Source organism: Sceloporus occidentalis, unplaced genomic scaffold (assembly GCF_023333645.1).
Source record: "Sceloporus occidentalis isolate IW3139 unplaced genomic scaffold, rSceOcc1.0.p SCAF_1, whole genome shotgun sequence".
Classification (NCBI taxonomy): Eukaryota; Metazoa; Chordata; class Lepidosauria; order Squamata; family Phrynosomatidae; genus Sceloporus; species Sceloporus occidentalis.
The window spans coordinates 316301483-316323720 of NW_028316981.1; the positions used below are offsets into that span (position 1 = coordinate 316301483).

Sequence of the window (22238 nt, forward strand, 5' to 3'; positions counted from 1 at the left end):
AAAAGGTGAAACAACAACAACAACAATAATAGATGATGATGATGATGATGATGATGATGCAGCCTCCATCCTCTTGTTAGTCTCAAATAGGGTAAACCCATTTAATCTATGGGTTTTACTTACATGAGAACTCACGATTCACAACTGTTTCCATGGAGCTGCTTTATTTGGGACTGAACAATAGGATTCAGGCTTACATAGCTTCTATCATCCCCAGCCATAGTCAAGATGATTGTGGATGATGAGAGTGGCAATCTCACATATCACAGCGGGCTCAGTCAGTTGTTAGCATTTCCCACAACACCACATCCTTGTGCAGCTAAGACAGGCAGAATTGCAGTGATAACACAACTCTGTGCTTCCTCTCTCAACTCCCTACACTTCTTGCTAACACAAGAAGTTGCTTTATGCCAAATCGTTTCCGACTTACGGCAGACCTATCATGGGGCTTTCTTGGCAAGATTTGTTCAAAGGAGATTTGCCCCCAAGGCTGAGAGTGTGTGACTTGACCAAGGTCACCCAGTGGGTTTTCTGACTGAGCTGGGAATCAAACCTTGGTCTCCAGAGTCATAGTCCAGCATTGAAACCACTATGCCACACTGGTTGTCTCACCAGTCCATCTAGCAGAGGATTATCTATTCTTCAGGACAGATGAGAGATTTCTCCAGCATCAGTTTCTTGGGCCTGAACTCACCTGGAGTCCTGTGTCTCGTTCTGGGCATCACAGTTTGGGAAGGAGAAGCTGGAGTGTGCCCAGAGGACACTATCAGTGCTCTATATCCACACATTCTTTATCCACAGATTCAACAGTTTTTCACACAGGACAAATCCTGTGGAAAAACTAAATTTAAACTGAAACCAACCTCCATTTGTGGGTTGTTTTTCAGATGACATTCGGGGTTAACCCAAACAGAAAGTTGGGGGGGAAGCATTTGCAGGATGTTTTTCAGACGACATTTGTGTGAAAGAGAAATAATGCGAAAATAATCTGAATGCTAAGTTGGCAAAACCAGCTCCTTTTTGCTTTCGCTAAATTCCGAAAGTACAAAGGAGCTTTCCGTTTGGATTATTTTCACGTTATTTCTCTTTCATGCCAACGCATCTGACAAACAACACCCAGATTTTAAAATCCCATTTTTGCACAGGATTTTACCAATTCACCCTCCGTGTGATAAACTCCAACCATCCATGGCTTGAAAATATTACTCCCGAAAAATATAAATTCTAAAACGCAAACCTTGATTCTGCCATTTTATGTAAGGGACACCATTTTACTATGTCATTGTATTTAATGGAACTTAAGCATCTACAAGATTTTGGTATTCACGGGGGGGGGGGGGGTGCTGGAACCAAACCCCAGTGAATACCAAGAGCCCACTGCATGGGATCTTAAAACCCAGCCCTGTGAGGAATGGTTGAAGGAGTCTGGTGTATTTAATCTGAAGAATGAGAGATTATATGATACAGCAATTTTTAAGTAGTTCATATAATTGTAGACTCTTAAGGGAGGGAGAAGAACCGCAGGGCATCCAGTCCAACCCTCTGCTATGCAAAAATGCAAGACTAAAGCACTCCTTTAAGACGCAAATCCATCCTCTGGTTAAAGATCGTCAAAGAAGGAGAATCTATTATCTATCCCCACCGCAAGACAGTCCACTCCACTGTTGAACAGCTCTTTTATTAAAGACATTCCTCCAAATCTTTAGATGGGACCCTGTTTCTTGTAATTTGAATCCATTGGTTCATGTTCCAGTCTCTGGAGCAGCAGAAAACGACCTCACTCTTCTACTTAAGATCCCTTCAGATATTTAAAGTCAGCTATCATGTCACTGCCAAGTCTTCTTTTTTCTAAGCTAAACATATCCAATGCTCAAAGTCGTTCCTCATAAGGCTTGGTTTCCAGACCTTTGAGCATCTTGTTTGACCTTCTCTGGACATGTTTCAGCTTCTTGATATCCTTCTTCCAAGGCTGTCGCATGGAAGGTTGTTTTCTGCTCCTGCAAAGACTGGACCATGAACCAATTAATAATTAATAATAATTTGTTTTATTTATATACCGCTATTCCAAAGATCATAGCGGTGAACAGCAAGCAAGCTAATTAGCAAGTAAGCTAATTTGCCCCCAACAGTCTGGGTACTCATTTTAGCGACCTCGGAAGGATGCAAGCCTGAGTCAAGCTTGGGCCCTTTTGCTGGTCTTGAACTCGCAACCTTGTGGTTTTGAGTGAATGGCTGCAGTACAGGCATTTAACCACTGCGCCACCAAGGGAATGCTATTACGAGAAAGAAAGTTTTTAAAGAATGGTTTTTAAAAGCCTGCCACCCAAGGAATGGCTTATTGCAGTTTTGTGCCTTCAAGTCATTTCTGACTTATGGTGACCAAAAGGCCATAAGTCTTTTGGAATGGAAGGCCACTGCGACTTATGGCAACCCTATCATGGGGTTTTCTTGGCAACTTTCTGCAAAAGGAGTTTGCCATTGCCTTCCTCTAGGCTGAGAATATGACTTGCCCATAGTCACCCAGTGGGTTTCATGGCTGAGCTGGGATTCAAACGCTGATCTCCAGAGTCTTGGCCCAATGCTCAAACCACTACACCATGCTGCAGAGAAATGGCTAGTGCCATTCAAATTCAACAAATGACCCTATATAAACTGATGAAATTAACTGAGATCAATTAAAAATTCAGCCTACTTCACTGTGTTCTTAATCCCATCATTCTTGGGTGTTACTTCTCTTCTTTCAAAAATAAGCTGGATATTGGGTTGCAAACACACAAGATAATATCCTCCAAGTACACTGATTTCTAGTTATAGTCCAGCAGATATCTGGAGCACACCAAGCTGGAGATGGCTGTTTAATACTATTTATTTTTAAATGTTGGATTTCTTGTGAGTCATCCTCACAAGGATCCATTTCTGTATCCATTTCTAGGGAACCACAATTTAAGGAGGGCATTGACAAACTGGAAGGCGTCCAGAGCACAGTGACTAAGATGGCAAAGAGTCTGGAGGCCAGGTCTTATGAGCAGCGGTTGAGGGAGTTGGGCATATTTAGCTTGGGGAGGAGGAGACTGAGAGGTGATATATGATATGTGTGTTTGTGTGCACATGCCTGCAAGTTTCTTGTTGAATTATGGTGTCCCCCATGAATTTTACAGGGTTTTCTTAGGCAAGGAAGCCTCTGAAAAACAGCACCTGGTATCCGTTGGTGGTTTCCATCCCAGCACTAACCAGAGTGACCCTGCTTAGCTTCCAAGATCAGATGAGATCTGGTACCTTAAAGGTACATGACAGTTTAAAGCAGTGTCAAACTGGATTATTTCTGCAGTGTGGATGCAGACAGGGATGTAATTCCTCAGTATTTTTGTATCTGAAGAAATAGACTTAAGTCTAGGAAAGCTCATGCTGCCAATTTCTTTCTTTCAGTTAGTCTCAAAGGTGCTACAAGATCTCTCTACATACTGATTCTACGGACTAATCTTTGTATTCCCTCACTATTTTTGTTTTTGAAGGAAATGAGTCATTTTAGCAAGTTTCTTCTGGTTGCAAAAAAAAAAAAAATTGCTGTAGTTGGAGACTTATTCTGCACAAAATGTTCAATTTTTTGAAGTTTAGGTGCTGACTGCTCCTGGACTCCAAAACATTGACAAGGGTGTTGCATGCACCCTGCATGTTGCTTCCTCCCACCTTAAGAGTGTGTTCCCTGCCCAAATTTTAATGGAAACCCTAACAATACACCACAGTGCTTTAATAATTTAAATAAAAATCTGAATTTAAAACAGTATTGAAGACCAGTCTCTTCCTGTGGGCTTATCCAAGTAATTTTAAATTGTGAATTAAGATTTTGAATTTTAAATGCAGACCATTTAAAAATATGGATGTCTTATTTGTCCTTTTAAACTGTTGCATGTTTTAACTAATGTATTTTAACAGATGTTGTTAATTGCTGATTTGTTGTTGTTCCCCGCCTCAATTGCTGAGGCGACACGGGTAAGAAATATAATAATAATAATAATAATAATAATAATAATAATAATAACGGTTGTTGTTTGTAGAAAGATCTTGTAACACCTTTGAGACTAACTGAAAGAACTTGGCAGCAATGAGCTTTCGTAAACGTCAGTCTACTTCCATGTTGTTTGCCTTCAAGTTGTTTCCAACTAATGGCAACCCTAAGGTGAACCTATCATGGGGTTTTCTTGGCAAAATTTGTTGAGAGATTTGCTGTTGTCTTCCTCTGAGGCCGAGAGAGTGTGACTTGCCGAAGGCCACCTTGTAGGTTTCATGGCCAAGCAGGGAATTGAACGCTGGTCTCCAGAGTCATAGTCCAACGCTCCAACCACCACGCCACCTTGACTACCAAATAATAATAACAATAATATAAATATGTCTTCTGGAATAAAAGAAAGTACAAGTTTACTTGGTTTGGCACAGCCTGCAGGTAGTACAGGAAGACCTTTTTTATTATTCCATGTCCTTTTAGGAAATTAACAGCAAAGCTTTGCTGCTTTCCCATCCCATCCCCACCCCAACTGTCTTGGTTTGGCAGGGACAGTCCCGATTAATCCTTTTCAGCTGCTGTTAAAATGTCCCGGTTTCTCTCTCCTCCTCTCGCGTTCCCCTTTTGTTTCTTGGCCTGCCTCGAATGGTGCAAAGTGATTTCAAAGTGCAAAAGTAGTTTGTACTCAGTTACCTGGGGTTGGAGAGAGGAGGGAAGGTCTCTTGCGCTTCCCAGTAGGCTCAGGCAGAAGCAAATGGCTTCAGCCCATGCTAGCTTGTCCGTTCTTCCTCCTTAATAACTTTTCACCATCTTGATCAGGCTCAGGCACACAGGTCCTATTTTTCATCTTTGGAGGGGGTCTGCATCCCATCCTATCCTACCCCACTAGCTTCCTCTTTCACACTCAGCACTATGAGTGCTGCCGTCTCTCTCTGGAGCTGGTGCTATTTGCAGAGAATGGATCGATAAGCTGAGAACAGAAACTCCATTGGCAGCAAATTTCCAAAGGCATGTTTGAGAAGAATTCAGGAGGAGACAGAGCATCAAGGATCATCATAGCATTGATCATCAGGGGGAGGGAGTAGGAAAGGAATAGCTTTGACCCTGTCACACCGTCCCATTTTGAACACATGATCCGTTGTGCTACTCTACTCATTCATGGAAGTATTTTTGGCTGAGCAACTATGGCCTGCCCAGCCAAGAAGGTAGCTAGCAATGAGGGGGACAGGCTAACCCACAGCCTTTCCACCCCGTTCAATCTCCCCCAAATTCCCTCTGAGCTGAGTAACCAGCCCAGCCCAGGAACCCAATGGAGTGCAGCATGTTTTAATTATCATTCCCCACCTTTGCCCAATATCAGACAAGGAGACAGATATATATACACATACATACACAGTGAGCCCTCCACATTTGCTGGAATAAGGGGCACAGGACCCCCATGAATGTGAAAAAAACACAAAAACCTACTCTTTTGCAGATTTGATTATTCATGGATTTTATTAATATGTTCTCTCTAGGAATCTCTAGGTCCTCCAGTGCAACTCTGCCAGAGGCTGACTACTGAGTCACACTGGAGGACCTCGAGATTCCTATAGAAATCACTTCTCTAAGAATCTCAAGGTTCTCCGGTGAAACTCTATGGCCAGCACGAGGCAGACGTTGACTGTGGAATGGCACTGGAGGGCCTACAAATGCCTAGAGAAGGGTTTTGTATAGGAATCTCTAGGTCCTCCAATGTGACTCTATAGTAAACCTCTGGCAGAGTTGTGCTGGAGGATCTAGAGATTCCTAGACAGAACATATTAATAAAATCCGTGACTAATCAGATCCGCAAAAGTCAAATCTGCAAATGTGGATGGCTGACTCTGTGTGTGTGTGTGTGTGTGTGTATGTATGTGTGTACACAACACAAACATATATACATACACATATTTATAAATATATATGCATACATATCTCTATATATTTGGAATTATTCTCTTTAGAAAAAAATGCTATTTCAAATAATACCTCACTGCATTGTAAAACTTAAGGCTAGTTGTGCTGTAACAACCCTGGACGCCTCCCCATCTGGAAAAACCCAAGCCTGCCAGTTCCTACAAGGGCAGTTCTTTTCCTTTGGGTTTGCAAAACTTCCCTTGGCTTATAGCTGAAGAAAACTGGCAGGGAAAACAGCTCCCTGCAGCTTTTAGAAAGATCCACCCCAAACCTTCCAGCTAGCAGGCTGCTGAGTAGTCCGGTCTGAGGCATGAGGTTGTGGAGTGCATCCACACCAGCGGCAGCTGCAGGCTCCCCATTCAGCAGGGCAGTGAATCCACGCCAGGTTTTGAGTTGCTTTATACAAGCGTCCAAGGTGCTAAACCTGTTTAGGGTCTAAGATTTTTGATACCGCTTTTAAAAGCTGGTGTAGATTTACCACTACTGCCATAGAAGCCACTGGCTATCTCTGATCTACAAGATAGTTACAGCAGTTTGATACCACTTTAGGATCCATCCTATGGAATGCTGGGATTTCTAGTTTTGTCAGGTACTTTAAACCTGTCTGCTTGAGACCTCTAGTGCCTTTCTAAAGCAGTTCCTTCCCAAATAACAAATCCCAGGATGCCATAGGATACAGCCATGGTATTTAAAGTGCTATCAAGGTGCTAGTACTCAATGAAAACATCAGAGATGGCACAGAGCCAGACTGCCAAAACATAAACTCATGGAAGAAATACATTCAAGCGTGTCCGCATCAAGCTCGGATGTTCTTGGTTTTCCAGGTGGGTTCCTTTGCATCAATGCGCAACATGACACCGTTAGCCTCTACCAGAGCATCGTAGATCACAAAGAAAGCTAGATCTTTATAGCAGATTTAAAACACTAATGTGTGTTCTGTAGGGAGGCAGTCTAGTGAATCCCAGATGTTTTGAACCACAACTCCCATAATCCCTGACTATTTCTCATGTTGGCTAGGACTTATGGGAGTAGTGGTGAAGACGTCTAAATGAGGGGGCACCACGGTGCCTATCCCTGGTGTAGTCAATCCCCGCTTTCCACTTCCATTCTGTTAGTGGATTAGAATTGCTTGTTCTTAGGCTTTTAGGATAAGGCATGATTACTTTCACAAAGCTGCTGGTGGCAGTGGGCTAGAGGAGCCAGTTAAGACACCCAGACAAAATAAGCCACTTCGTCCAAGTCAACAGGATAGTCTGTGACCAGAGTGGGTGTCTTGTCAAACAACTCTCCTTTATAACTGCGCCATTTGCCAGCTGGGATATAGATGTCTCGCTCTTGTTTGCCCATCTCCAAGACAGGAGCTACCATCAAGGTGTCCCCAATGAGAAACTGGGAGTCTATTTTGTGCGTAGACTCATCGTTGGGTGATATCCACCAAATGGGACGGATGATGGGGTCACCGGTGTCCGTGATCTCCCCGGCCAACTCCAACAAGAGGGGTGCCACCAAAGACTCATGGAGCCTTGTGAACTTCAGGGCGATGTCTATGACCTCTCTGTCATAAAGCCAGGGTGGGATGGAGAACTGCATGGATGGCATGAAGGCAGACAGTTCCAACCAGCGAATATAGAGTTCTCGGTCTGGAATTTCCACAGCACCATCTGTTTTGTTGGGGAAGAAGTTTCCACCAATCATGTCCGCTGAGATGAAAGGATATCCCAGCATGCTTATGGTCAGAACTGTTGGTATCAAGGACTTCAACCCAAGTTCATAGCCCCACACTGAGTCCCTGTCAATGATCCGGAAGAAACAGGAGATATTTTGAGACTGGTAGCCAACTCGGACTTCGGCCAGCTCATAAAAAGGAATGGCCATTTCGGTGTAGCGTCGAGACCAAATATTGGGATCTGACAATGGGCGGAAGGTGCTGAACTGTTTGGGAAGATAGCTGGTCTCCCCAGCATCAAACTTGAAAGACGAGATGCCATAGTTATTGCGGAGTTGCCTCAGATGGCTCTGAAACCAATCTCTAGCTGAAGGGTTGGTGAAATCCAATATGGCACCAATACCATTCCACCACTCAACCATTGCTGGGAGCCTTCCTGTCGGCTCTTTGATGAAAAGCTGCCTCTCTATCCCCACCCCAAAATTTGAGGAATTGTAATTTATGAAAGGGTGGGTCCAGAGCGTGATCTCAAACCCATCTTCTTTGAGCTTCTCAAACGTTTCTGTCGCATTTGGGAATTTTAGCGGGTCAAAGTCAAAGTCCCCATATGCTTGCGTGTAAGTATCATCTATTTCAATATGGCTGCAGTTGAACTTATATTTTTTAATCTTTTCTGCAAAGCGCAGCAGTTTATCCTGGTCAATGTCATTTTTATACAAGGCCCAAGTTGACCAGATTGGATACCTGAATGCATTCTTGAAGGGGATCTTAGAAGGTTTGTAGAAGTATCTCCGCACCATGTATTTGTGGATGGACGTGATGTCGGAACCTATACAAACACGGTAACTCAGCTCTGGGAAAGGTTGTTGTCCCAGAGGGGGCTTATAGGGGGAATCTTTATATCTGGCTTGGAAGGTGAGAGACCTTTCAGTGGCGTTGAACCCAAGGTGAAAGGGCACGGAGTCATTAATCTTGATAGCCGCTGCTTTTGAGGAGATCCAGTACCTTTCCAGGATGCCACCAAAGCTGTTCCTGAAAGAATACACATCACTGGTCACAAAGGGCATGGGCTCTTGGGATCCCGGGAGTTGAATGGGCCAGTGTTGAACGCTCATCTCACAACCTCCATACCAGTGTGCGTCCCCCCAGAACATTTTGTGTTCCACCACCGTGTCCGCTACAAACTCCTCCCACCGGACACGGTAACACATCACGGTATCTTTCGGGGTGACAATCTTGATGAAAAAATTGAGTTTCCCTCTGTCTGTCCTGGAACAGGTTAAGTTTGCTCCTTCTCTGGAGCAGGACTCCAAGTCAAGAAGGCCTGACTGGAAGTCCAACCTGAAGACCAGCTCTCCATTCTGGTTTTTGATGGTGAACCCATCCTGATGTAGGTCCATCTGTTCCGTCTTCAGCCTCTCAGCTTTCCGAAGGGAAGCGACATAATAGCACCAAGCCACCACGGCTGCAATGAACAGGACGAGGCCCAACACAATTGCAACAATCATGGGTTTCAACTCTTTGACTGGTTTTTGCTTCACCGGAGTGAAGTTCTCAGGCAAAAAGGTATACATTGTCCTGTCTTATCTGGAGAGTGCCTTGCAAAACCGAGACACAATCCTGTTCCTTGCTGGGGGCTGAAGCATAGATAAAGTTGCTCCCCCTTCCTTCCTCCTTGTGACTAAGAGTCAGCACTTGTTAAAATATAGGCATTTGTCTTCATTAGATGACCCAGAATTTTCTTTCAGGTCCAGTCACTTCCAGAATGCAATTTTCTGCAAGAAAAAAAAGAGAAGAGGAATGAGGTTGGATGGAAAATACTGTCTGAAAAATTTACATGACCTAAATCTTACTGGCTGTCCCAGCCAGAGAAGACTCAATTAATCAATTGTTAAATGGTAAGTCAAACACTTATGTAAACAACTTTAGTTCAATAATCTACTCTATCAATAGGATCCAGGCTTACATCTTTATGCTAAGATATCAACATGGTGGGACAGTTTGCTAAGGCTGTCTAGCTATCTAACCACTGGGTTTTATTGACCAGCTACTCTAAAACTTGGAATACTTACAATTTGGATAACAACTGCTATAATCCCTCAACCATCATGGCTGCTTGCCATGATGGCTTGGAGGTTCTGGGAGTTGTAGTCCAATAAAGCTACTGCTTCCAGGCTTGAAAAATAAACTCTCTGCCTCCTACGCATGATTAAGTAGAGCTTTTGCTGCCCACATCAGCACATGTCCCCAGAGAAGTTATGATGTTGATGTTAGGACTCACCACACAAAGCAATCTGTCGGCTTTTTTAATGGTAACCACACCCCTGCAGCCACCGTGTTTCAACTGAAGCTGTACGCTTACTCTCAGCATGCTCCCCTTGATATAAAGTATTCTGCATTTGGTGAGGGGATGCAAACCATGAGGCCTTCAAGTTGTTCCTGACTTATGCTGACCCTAAGGCGACTTTATCATGGAGTTTTCTTGGCAAAGTTTGTTCAGAAGGGGTTTGCTCTTGCCTTCCTCTGAGGCTGAGAGAGTGTGACTTGCCCAAGGTCACCCAGTCAGTTTCCATGGCCAAGTAGGGATTTGAACCCTGGTCCCCAGAGTTGTCATCCAACATTCAAGCCAGTACACCATGCTGGCTTTCAAAGATGTGTGCATATGTGCCCTCAAGTCACTTGTTGACTTATGGTGACCCCATGAATTTCATAGGGGTTTTCTTAGACAAGAAATCCTCAGAGGTGGTTTTGCCAATTCCTTCCTCTGAAATACAGTCTACAGAACCTGGTATTCACTGGTGGTCTCCCATTCAAGTACTAACCAGAGTTGATCTTGCTTAGCTTCCAAGGTCAGAAGGGATCCAGTGCTTTGGGGATATCTAGGTAAGGTTGGCCAATGACAGGAGGAGATTGCATTCCCTTGTTAATAATTACTTTTAAAATATACCTTCATTTCGCCCTCATTATCCCCCAAAGGACACATTGCATGGAAGTATGCTATTCTTAACTCATTCCTTGCAATCTATGTTTCAGTGCGATTACAAGAAAAAAACACTCAAGCACCAGTGGAGAATTCATAGTTTCTTAAAGCTGCAAAAGGAGGAAGTGTTTGGAGACATTTGCTCCAAGGACGAAGCTTGGTGGCAATCTTGTTTGTTCAGCTGGTGCTCTGAGAGGCGACCTCAGCATCTTTACGAGGCGGCGCTAATTAATAAGCACTAATAAAAATGGGCTTGTCGACTTATCACATCTAATTTTATTTTCAAAAGGAAGAATCAAAATGCAGGGCCTTGAGCAAGCAGTGAGTTGGGTTCTTTGTGTATATACTTTTGATTATTCATTCTACAGTAATAAAATCATCAAAGCAAATGCAAATATAAATAAAATCTTAACAAAATTTCACAAAGGGTTTTCACTTGGTTATGTACTTCCTTATAATCCTGCATAATAGATGGTGGTGATATTCTAATATAATCCTAATCTCGTTTAAAAATTCCCCACACTTTCCATGAAAACATTATTTTTACTAATTATACAGTACTTACATAAGGACTTATTCATTCTTCCTTTAATCGAGACGTTTTATGCTTATTTTCGCCCTTATATCTGTTAGTTAAAGTGTCTGTGTCTTCCCTCTTACTTTCTTACTCTAACTATAAAGTCCATTTGTACTATTATTAATTCCTATTAGATGTTTAGGTTTGAGAGAGAGGACGAAGGGCAAAGAATATGAATATCTGGGTACATCAGTGCTTCCTATTAATAAAGTGACTCTTAATCTTCAAATGGATGTCACTCTCTTTCTAGTTTGTTTTGTTGATTTATTGTTAAAGAGGAATACTAGTTTGTCCAGTTCTTTCATATCAGTAACTTTGAGTTTCCAGTCTTCTATTTTTGGAGGGTCTTCTGCCTTCCATCCTCTAAGCAAGCAAGGAGTTTTTGCTGGCGCAGAGAGAATGTGTTCCCCTCTTCCTGAAATGCCACTGATCTGATGACAGGCCTTTGTTTTAGCTTGCAGACTTTTCTTTGGGCCTCTCATGAGCAATTGAGTCCTTGCTTGCTTTTCCACATTTGCAATTGTTGCTTACAAGAGTGGAGTCAGCAGCAACTGCCCTGGTTGGGAACACTGAATAAGTATGAATATCCAGCCATCCCACTTGGCTCCGGTTTCATTTGCTTGGGCCAAACATGGATCGAGAAAGCAAAAGCAGATCCAGAGTTAAAAATTCACAGCACAGGAAAGTCAAAAAGCAATTAAACCATCATAAAACTGGAACCAATTACAACCATAAAAGCCTATTACATTGTACAAGAACACTTTTCTGTAAAAAAAAAAAATCAATTCTCAAAGGCCTGATGGAGTAAAAAGGGTTTTGATTCCTTACAGAAAGACAGTAAGTAGGGTGGCTGTCTAGCCTCTTTGGGACGGGTAACATACCAAGAAAGGAGTTTCTGACTAGATTCATAGAGTTGAAAGGGGTCCCTAGAGGCTATTAAATCCAACCCTGCTTAATGCAAGATCTCCAGAGAAAGCATCTCCAGCAGGGAGCTGTCCAGACTCTTTTTGAAGATGTCCAGAGAAAGAGACGCCACCACCTCTCTAGAGTTGGTTCCACTGCCAGACCGCTCTTACTGTATCACAAAAACAGAGCACCAATTAATGCCAACCCAACTGTTAGTATAGTAACAACATTAATAAAATATCTAGCAAACTCATATATTTCAAAACCCATTTTTTCCTACTCTGATATTACAATGCCACCAATCACTATTACAGTTTCTTGAAAAAAAGTCCTTCACAAATATCGTTGGTATCAGACGTGCAGAGCAGACCGTATGGAGAAATGTAGAAAAGATCATGCGGACACAGCACATCTGGAATTACTGTAAAGACGTTCCTTCTAATGTTCAAATTAAACTTTAGGAAGAGCTTCTTGACAGTAAGAGCGGTTCAGTAATGGAAGGGGCTCCCTCAGAAAGTTGAGGACTTTATTTGTTGGATACATATTAAAAAAGAAGTTGCATGCCCAACTTTCAGAAGTATACTCGTCCTTCCCTGTTTACGGACTTGGAGCCTGCAGTCTTGCTCCTTCGCAGACAGCAAGCGGGGAGGAACAAAATGGCATGCACAGGAATGTGCCGCCATTGGAACTAATGGGGACTTCAATATTTGCAGTTTTCCAGATTTGTGGGGGGGGGGGGGGAGGGGTCTGGACCGGATCCTCTGTGAATCGGGAGGGAAATTCCACTAGAATTGGGGTGACCCATGAACTAATTTGCTTGTCTTGATACTCTCTCTCTCTCTCTTATACATACACATGTTTATTTGTTTATAAATTGCTTTTCTGCCCACTTGGGCATTCAAAGCAATGCATAATAAATATATATAAATATATATAAAAACAGAACGGAAGCAAAATATTGTTTTTAAAAATCAGAGTGTTTTAAATACTAATTCAAGAGCCAAAGGCCTAACAAAATAACAGTTTTTTGACTGTCTGCTACATTCTCAACAGGGATGGAGCAAATCTCTGGCTCAGCTAGGAAAGCTGCAGATTCCTACAATTTGCAAAGCTTAATGGATTGATTGCTGCAACTTGCAAAATCTCTTTGAGGGGGAAGTGTCTATGAATTTGTATTTACAAAGGCATTTATCAAATGGGGTTTTTCTAGCTAGCTTTCACGCGGTGAACTGGGAATTCATGTGAGGAACGCGAAACAGGAAAAAGGAAGTGACCTCCTTCTTCACCCCGGAAGCGTAAAAGAGTGCGACCCATTCAGAGCACCACTGAGCATGCGCAAGGCTGCTGATTCGAATCGTTTAATCCACATGGTATGGTCTGGTGTGGTAATACAATCTGCACTCACTCCACTTTGCGTGAATCTGCATAGCGCGATTCAAACTGACTCCGCAACCCCCCGATTCGGAAGGATAACCAGGTATGAAAATACATTCACGTTATGATGTGAATTCGAATCACCCAATCCGCACTCGCCCCAGATCTGAGCTAGAAAACCCCCATTTGATAAACGCATTAATAAGGGAAAACAAACTCAAGCTGAATCCAGAGAAAACAGAGGTACTCGCGATAGCTACCCCAAGTCCAAACAGAGAAATTTGGTATCCAGTCCTGGACAGGGTCACACTTCCCCTAAAGGACAAGGTTTGTAGTTTGGGAGTACTCTTGGACACATCCCTACAGTTATCATCTCAAGTGGATGCGATGGTCAAGAGTGATACGTCGGCTGATACGCCAGCTACGTCCCTGTCTGGACCAAAAGGACCTTGAAACAGTAGTACATGCATTGGTAACCTCTCGTTTGGATTTCTGTAATGCGCTCTACATGGGGCTACCTTTGTACCAAGTCCGGAAGCTTCAGTTAGTCCAAAATGCCGCAGCCAGACTGGTCGCTGGATCTTCAAGGCAAGATCACATAACACCGGTATTAAAATCTCTCCACTGGCTGCCAATTAGCTTCCGGGGCCAATACAAAGTGTTGGTCATTACCTTTAAAGCCCTACATGGCTTGGGCTCGAGTTATCTGAAGGAACGCCTCTCCCTACACAATCCACCCCACACTCTCAGAACTACAGGGAAGTACCTACTGGAGCTTCCCAGAGTGAGACTAAAATCTACCCACCAAAGATCTTTTTCGGTTATGGCCCCTTCACATTGGAATAATCTCCCAGAGGAGATACGATGTATCCCTACATTGGAAACGTTTAAGAAGACGCTAAAAACCTACCTTTTTCAATTGGCATATCCTCCTAATTTGATATAAAGTATACACTATAGAAATTAAATCAAGACCAAAATATGTTATGACTGACATCGTATGCTGCTAGATTGATATGTTTTTATAGATTGTTTTTAACAAATTATTGTTATATTATGATAATCATATTTAACATTGTAATTGTTTATATTGTTCTGTCGTTTATATTCTGTTGTAATTCCGCTTCGATCTTGGGAAAAGCGGGAAATATAAATAAAACTTATTATTATTATTATTATTATTATTATTTAGCTTCCTCCTTCCTTCCCAGTTGTAGAGGTGCCAGGGCTCATTCTCCATGCTTCTCTGCATCCACTTTCTGGAAACAAGTAGGCTATACAGCCCCTGTAGTTAAGCTTTCTTTCCAAACAGGGAAAATTTGCGTATGTTTGAATGACAAACTGTGAGCAACTGTGGTTGGTACTTAATGCATAATACTGATCACATCACCAGGGGATGCATGAGACTTAGAATCATAGAATCATAGAACCATAGAGTTGGAAGAGACCACTAGGGCCATCCAGTCCAACCCCCTGCCATGCAGGAAATCCAAATCAAATCATCCCTGACAGATGGCCATCCAGCCTCTGCTTAAAGACCTCCAAGGAAGGAGACTCCACTACACTCCGAGGGAGTTTGTTCCACTGTCGAACAGCCCTTACTGTCAGGAAGTTCCTCCTAATGTTGAGGTGGAATCTCTTTTCCTGGAGCTTGCATCCATTGTTCCGCATTCTAGTCTCTGGAGCAGCAGAAAACCTGAGGTTTTAGCCAGGAAATCTCTGGTCCTGGGATAATACTGGACTGGCAACCTTACTTGTGAGGTTGGCCAGGCTGAAGCAGAGTGACAAGCCCAGAGTTACGTGGGATTTGACTACATGGACAAATGACCCTGAATTTCCCCATGGCTTGCTGCATCCTGTTTACAGGATGCAGAGCCCAAACCCTGAATTGGGTGCAGACTGTCTTCATGATGCCCGCATTCAAATAGGGCCTTCTCCCTCTAACCTGCATTTAAATAACTTGCCCTTTGCTGCAGGTATTTGTTTCTGGGCACCTCATTCTGTGGCACCAGACAACAAACAAGGACTATATAGTTTGAATCCAGAATCTATAGGACTATAGTTTGAATCCAGAGAAAACGGAAGTGCTCGTGATAGGTTCCCCGGGCCCAGGGATGGATATTTGTCCACCTGTCCTGAACGGGATCACGCTTCCCGTGAAGGACTCAGTTCACAGTCTGGGGGTGCTCCTGGACTCGTCACTCCACCTTACATCTCAGGTGGATGCGATGTTCAGGAGCGCCTGTTATCAGCTTCGGCTGATACGCCAGCTGCAACCCTTCCTGGGCCGGGGGGATCTTGAAACGGTGGTACATGCTCTGGTAACCTCTCGACTGGATTTCTGTAATGCACTCTACATGGGGCAACCCTTGTACCATACTCGGAAGCTTCAACTGGTTCAGAATATGGCAGCAAGACTGGTCATTGGATCTTCCAGGGCCAGCCACATAACACCTATCCTTAAAGACCTTCATTGGCTGCCCATTCACTTCCGGGCGCAATACAAGGTGTTGGTTATTACCTATAAAGCCCTAAATGGCTTGGGCCCAGGGTACTTGGAGGACTGCCTCTCTCCATACAATCCGCCCCGCACAATCAGATCGGCTGGGAAGCAATTGCTAAGAGTTCCTGAAGTGAGATACTCTACCACCATATAGAGGGCCTTTTCCACCTCGGCCCCCAAGCTCTGGAACTCGCTTCCCAGTGAGCTCCGCTCGGCCGCCTCTCTGGACCAATTTAAAAAGGGGCTCAAAACACTCCTTTTCCAGCAGGCATACCCCTAATACCCCCGAGATATCCCCTTTTCTCCCCTCATTGATGCATAATTGTGCTAGTCTGGACAGTTATTTTCATTGTAGGATGTTTTAATTGATGATTGATGTTTTTAATGTATTTTATTGTGTTTCATGGACTGTATTGTTGTATGATCTAAGTGCTGTAACCCACCTTGATCTTTGGAAAGGCGGGCTAGAAATAAAGTTTTTATTATTATTATTATTATTATTATTATTATTATTATTATTATTATATATGGGAAGGCAATTGCCCATCATGCGAGAGCTGAAAATTTGCAGCAAAACAGTAGGTAAGGGGCAAATTTGGGGGCAGAATACTCCAGTAGCAGTTAAAGTTGTGTCAAACTGGATTATTTCTGCAGTGTGGATGCAACCCCAGTCAAACATTTTTACCACTAAACCATTTTTCTGCATGAGTGATAACCAGATTGTCCACAAATGTGTAAGAACCTTGTATGAGAACTTCAGCATTCACTAAAATGTGTAACTGACAAATTCATTCTTTAGTCGAAGAACCAGGGTTGGGGGAAAGGCATGGAGGAGCTAAATGATGTTATTATTAAAAAATGCAAAAATGTAAATATTATTTCAAGAACCGGAGCCTTCGAGTAAAAAGTGAATAGTGCTAAGAATTAACAAGTCCCATCAAGCTCATACAGCTAGAGCTATGTAAATCTTTTCATCCCTTTAACTTTGTAGCATTTCGGTTGTTTTCAGTAATGAGATTATGATGGTATTAGGAGAGATTAGTCAGAGCGAGGGATAGGTTTAATAAATGAAATACTCAGTTGCCAGATTTCACCAACCCCAGGATGGGTTGATGGGAGAAAGCAGTGAAGGGTGATACTCCTTAAGAAGGGCCACTTATTACAAGCATACATTAACTATGTCTGTTTTAATCAATTGCACAAGGATATATTGGCATAGGAATTAAGCAGTTGCTCAGATGCAATACTGAGCTGGATCCAAAGGTTCATGAGTGAAAGGAGAATGCTTGTGACATTCTGCAAACAACAACAACAACAACAACAACACCATCATCTTACCCATGGATCAAGGTGAGAAAAACCTAAAGTTCAACAAATATGCATCAGTTAAAACACATTTTCAGTTAGAAGCAATTCAAATACTTCCGTAAACATTGATGCTCTGCTGTCACAGCCACTGACAGGATCCTTACCTGATCCTGCCATAAAATAGCACTGCTGACTTTCCTTTCTTCTGTCATGCTATTGGTTTTTGTCAGTTTCTTTGTTTTTTATTGTGGTTATGTTCAAGGAGCATCATAGTGACATCCATATACAGTCGTCCCTCCATTTTCACGGACTTGAAGTCCATGTCCCTTGTCCATTCGTGGACAGCAAATAGAGGGGGACAAAATGGGGTGTGTGCCCACGGATGTCCCCAGGCATGCGCTGCCATTCAAGCCAATTGGGCTTGAATACTGGCAATTTTTCATTTTCACGGGAGTGTGAGTGTCCAGAATTGATCCCCGCAAAAATGGAGGGGCGACTGTACAGTTGGCCTGCAATATCCATGGATTCAATCATACACAGCTTGAAAATATTAAAAAAAAGATATAAATTCCAAAAAGCAAATCTTGATTTTGCAATTTTAAAAGAGAGACACCATTATACTACTGCATCGCATTTAATGGGACTTGAACATCCAAGAATTTTGGTATCCATGGGGGGGGGGGCAGTCCTGGATTCATGGGGTGGGGTCCAATAGCTATCAAGGGCATGGTGTAATGTAATAAGGGGATATGTAGTAGTGTATGGTGGGACATGTTGTGTTTGTAAATGATGGGAAGAGTAAAGACTACCTGGCTGGATAATGCGCAGGTGTATGAGGAGCAGAGATGGTACTAGCAATGGCTAAGGCCAGTCTCATGGGAAGAAATGGCAGGGGTCTGAGACAAGGGGGTGTGAGTGGTCAAGAATGGATGTGTGAATGTTTTGAGGAATGGACAAATGAGAAGAAAGCCTGCAAAATCCTGGAAGGGTTTGTAATGGGCCGTTATGGTAGTTCTGTCATCAGGAGTCAAGGTGTTAAATACATTTTGGTTTCTGAGTAAAAGTTGTGGTGTTACCAGCAGTGGTTGGAGTGTTGGGACTATGACTTTGGAGACCAGGGTTCGATTCCTAGCTCAGCCATGAAACCATCTGGGTGACCTTGGGCAAGTCACACACTCTCAGCCTCAGGGAAAGGCAATGGCAAACCTCCTCGGAACAAGTCATGTCAAGAAAACCCCATGATAGGGTTTTGTAGGGCTGCCATAAGTCAGAAGCTATTTGAAGACACACAACATACACACATATACACACACACAAGACTGGTTTACTGAACTAAAGGGAGTGGACGGTACTTGACAGCCTTGTTCAAGAGAAGTCCTTACACCTCCTTTCATTCAAGAAGGTCTGCAAGTGGAAGAACTCCACAGGATTCATCCTTACATTTCTTGCACCATGTTGTGGAATGCAAGACAGTTCTATTGCAAGCATGTTGAAATACACTTTTGGGTTCCACCAAAGGATGTCTTTGGGTTCCATCATAGATCCCATGGTGCCCTCCTTACCATCTTTCCATACTGAAGGCCTTTTTATTCCAGCAGATGGTTGAGAATTGATTTTTTTTATAGGGGCTATGGGCCATGCATAAAATGCTGGATTTTTATTTGATGTCTTTTATTGATTCCTTTTTAAATTGTTTTAATTTTTTGACAGTTTAATTATGCTTTTGTACTGGGAATTGTTACCTCTGTTTGTTTGGACTGTTGGAAGCTGCTTTGCATACTGAACTGGGGGAAATTTACTTTCCCAATAAGACTTCTGGTCCCCATAATTTTTCCTCCATTCTACTAAGTTCTAGGATTGCAGTAACACCAGATGCATTCAAAATGACTGAAAAGTCCCAGATTTTGTTCCTGTTCTGATTTTATATTGGATTAAAATAAACTGACTTGGGGAGCTGGTATAAAAAGTCTGACCATATTGGGAGGCGACAGAAAACAATCTGGGATAAACAAAATGTGATAGATAGATAGATAGATAGATAGATAGATAGATAGATAGATAGACAGACAGACAGACAGACAGATCTTCAGAATAAAATAAAAAAGAACAGGAAAAAACCTTGGGACTTTTTGGTCTTTTTCATCAGTCTGGGTGTGACCTTAAAAACTTAAGCTGAGCATTTGAAAATAGAATTGAGGCATTCAGAGCAAAGACACAGTCAGACTGGCCCAGGGAAAGTGACCAGAGCAAACAGAAGCAGTCTAGCTGTGAACGATTTTTAATCGTTCTGCCAAGCCACAGGTTTGCCACACACTCTTCCAGGCCACAAGTTTTGGGGGAAATTGTTGGAAAATTTCATTGCTGGGCAGAATTCTTATTGGGGAAAGCTGTCATTCTTTTATTTTGCTCCTGCCCCCATAACTGTTGGCACAGGTTCCAACCACAACATTTCCCAGCCTTTGCCTCCGTCCGGTGCCAACAGCAAAACTGTCTTTGCCAGAAGACTTGTATGTTTCATAACAACAACAACAGAGTCTTGTGACAGGGGGAGGAAGCTGAAAAGGGCTCCAGTCAGGGTTTTTGTGTGCATAGTTTGTGTCCTAGTAGGGCTTTGATTCTTGCAAAGCTACCGAGAGGTGTTTGTCCATTTCCAAGTAAGAGAGGTGTTTGACCCGAACTCTCAGCAAGGCTCTCCAAACTGTCATTGGGCAAAGTGGCGACAAAACAAAGCCCACCAGACACAGGTTTTCCGTTTTACAAACTTCTGGAGATTATGAGAGAGGAAGGCTTGTTTAAGTCAGAGCACCATCATAGGCTGCATCTGCACTGCACTTTTAAACAGAGGCTGGATGGCCATCTCTTGGGAGTGGTTTGTTGGTGTCTTTTTGCATGACAGAAGGGGGTTGTACTGGATTGCCCCTGGGGACTCTTCCATCATTACGATTCTATGATTGTTTGCGTTACCATATGGGCAAATCAGATGGTCTCTGATAAACTCTCTGTCCTGATGTAAAACATCTTCCTAAACTATCCTCCCTCACCAAAAAAAGACTGTGGCTCTCAATGGAAAATACATGTTAAAAATAATTCTAAAAACCAGCCACAGCGCAATACGTAGAAATGGGCATCAAGAACTCTGATCTGAGGTGGCCACCAATCACAAAGGCATCCTTATAACTGCCAGCTTTGCGCAGACAGCCCATCTGTCTGCTTTTAGATGGCTACCGTCTAAAATAGATTCCGTCCTGCTGAACTTTTTGGCAGCTTCAGAGCAGGCAGGTGCCAGGACATGTTGCAAAAGCAGCCCGTGTCATAGGGTGCATTTGCTTGCAGATCCTGTCCTCTGTGGCTTTCCATTTTAAACTCTAGGTCTTCCATGCACAAGAAGGAGGAGGAGGAGAGAAAAATCTGACTTGTGAGCAGGTGATGCAGAAATTGCCTGCAGCCATTTCGGTTGAAGTCAAGAAGTGAGCTGTCTGGAGAGGAGGGACAGTCTCTCTGCGCATGCATGAGACAATTACTGAACTCTTTTTCCCTCCCAGATGAGCTTCAAGAAGGAGAGTGTTGGTGAAAGGGGCTTTGCTGGCTAAATGGATTTGACTGGGCAACAGCTATTGTTTACAGGGAAAAGAAGTGTTGGACTAAAAGAAGTGCTATTTAACATCTTTATCACTGACTTAGATTAAAGAATAGTGCGCATGCTTATCAAATTTGCAGAAGACGCCAAATCAGGAGGAATAGTTAATACTCCAGAGGACAGGATCCAAATTCAAAATGACTTAATAGATTAGAAAGCTGGGCCAAAGCTAACAAAATGAATTTCAACACAGAGAAATGTAAGGTACTACACTTACGTAGAAAAAATGAAATGCATAGATATAGGAGAGGGGACACCTGCCTTAAGGAGACTACTTGTGAAAGGGATCTAGGAGTCCTAGTAGACCACAAGCTGAACATGAGTCAACAGTGTGATCCAGCAGCTAAAAAGGCCAATGCGATTCTAGGCTGCATCAATAGAAGTATAGTGTCTAGATCAAGGGAAGTAATAGTGTCACTATATTCTGCTCTGGTCAGGCCCCACCTGGAATATTATGTCCAGTTCTGGGCACCACAATTAAAAAAGGACATTGAGAAACTGGAGCGTGTCCAAAGGAGGGCGACTAAAATGGTGAAGGGTCTGGAAACCATGTCCTATGAGGAAAGACTTAGGGAGCTGGGGATGTTTAGCCTGGAGAAGAGAAGGTTAAGAGGTGATATGATAGCTCTGTTTAAATATTTGAAGGGATGTCATATTGAGGAGGGAGCAAGTTTGTTTTCTGCTGCTCCAGAGACTAGGACCCGAAGCAATGGATACAAACTGCAGGAAAAGAGATTCCACCTCAACATTAGGAGGAACTTCTGACAGTAAGGGCTGTTCAACAGAGGAACAAACTCCCTTGGAGCGTAGTGGAGTCTCCTTCCTTGGAGGTCTTTAAACAGAGGCTGGATGGCCATCTGTCGGGAATGCTTTGATTGAGAGTTCCTGCATGGCAGAATGGAGTTGGACTGGATGGCCCTTGTGGTCTCTTCCAACTCTACAATTCAATGATTCTACAAAACCAGACTGCCACTTGTAGAGGTGAGTCTTGATGTACATCAGGGTTACAGGATTGGATTCCCAATGCAATTTGAGATTGATTCCCAGTTTTATAAGGAATCATGGGAGGCCCAGGGAATGTGTTCTGATATAGAGCCGGTAGAGACCGGCCCTTTGTGATGCCCTCGTTACCTGCTAGGGTTGCCTCGGGGCGGGGCTTCCACATGCCTCTCAACCCTAGCATGTGACGAGGTTGTCACAATGGTGGTGCCCTGTACACATGGGTGCCGCCGTTGTTACGCAAGCACCACGTCGCATCCACACAGCGCTTGTGTAATGAGTGCGCCAGTGGCACATTGTGACGCACTTGTTACGCCGCAGCCGCAACGTAAAAAGAACCCACTTTTCAT

General features: G+C 43.2%; 1 protein-coding gene across 4 annotated transcripts in view; it reads right to left on the minus strand.

Annotated features, from left to right (window-relative positions):
• Positions 1-4415: 4415 nt before the first annotated feature.
• The window catches only part of LOC149324257 (alpha-galactosidase MYORG-like), a 42375-nt gene continuing 24552 nt past the window's right edge, over positions 4416-22238 (minus strand). For all 4 annotated transcript variants that reach the window (XM_089498018.1, XM_089498015.1, XM_089498017.1 and 1 more), the window contains one exon: positions 4416-9379. In XM_089498018.1, coding sequence (XP_089354144.1) covers positions 7142-9178 — 2037 coding nt within the window. In that variant the 5' untranslated portion in view covers positions 9179-9379 and the 3' untranslated portion in view covers positions 4416-7141. The remainder of the gene's footprint in view (positions 9380-22238) is intronic.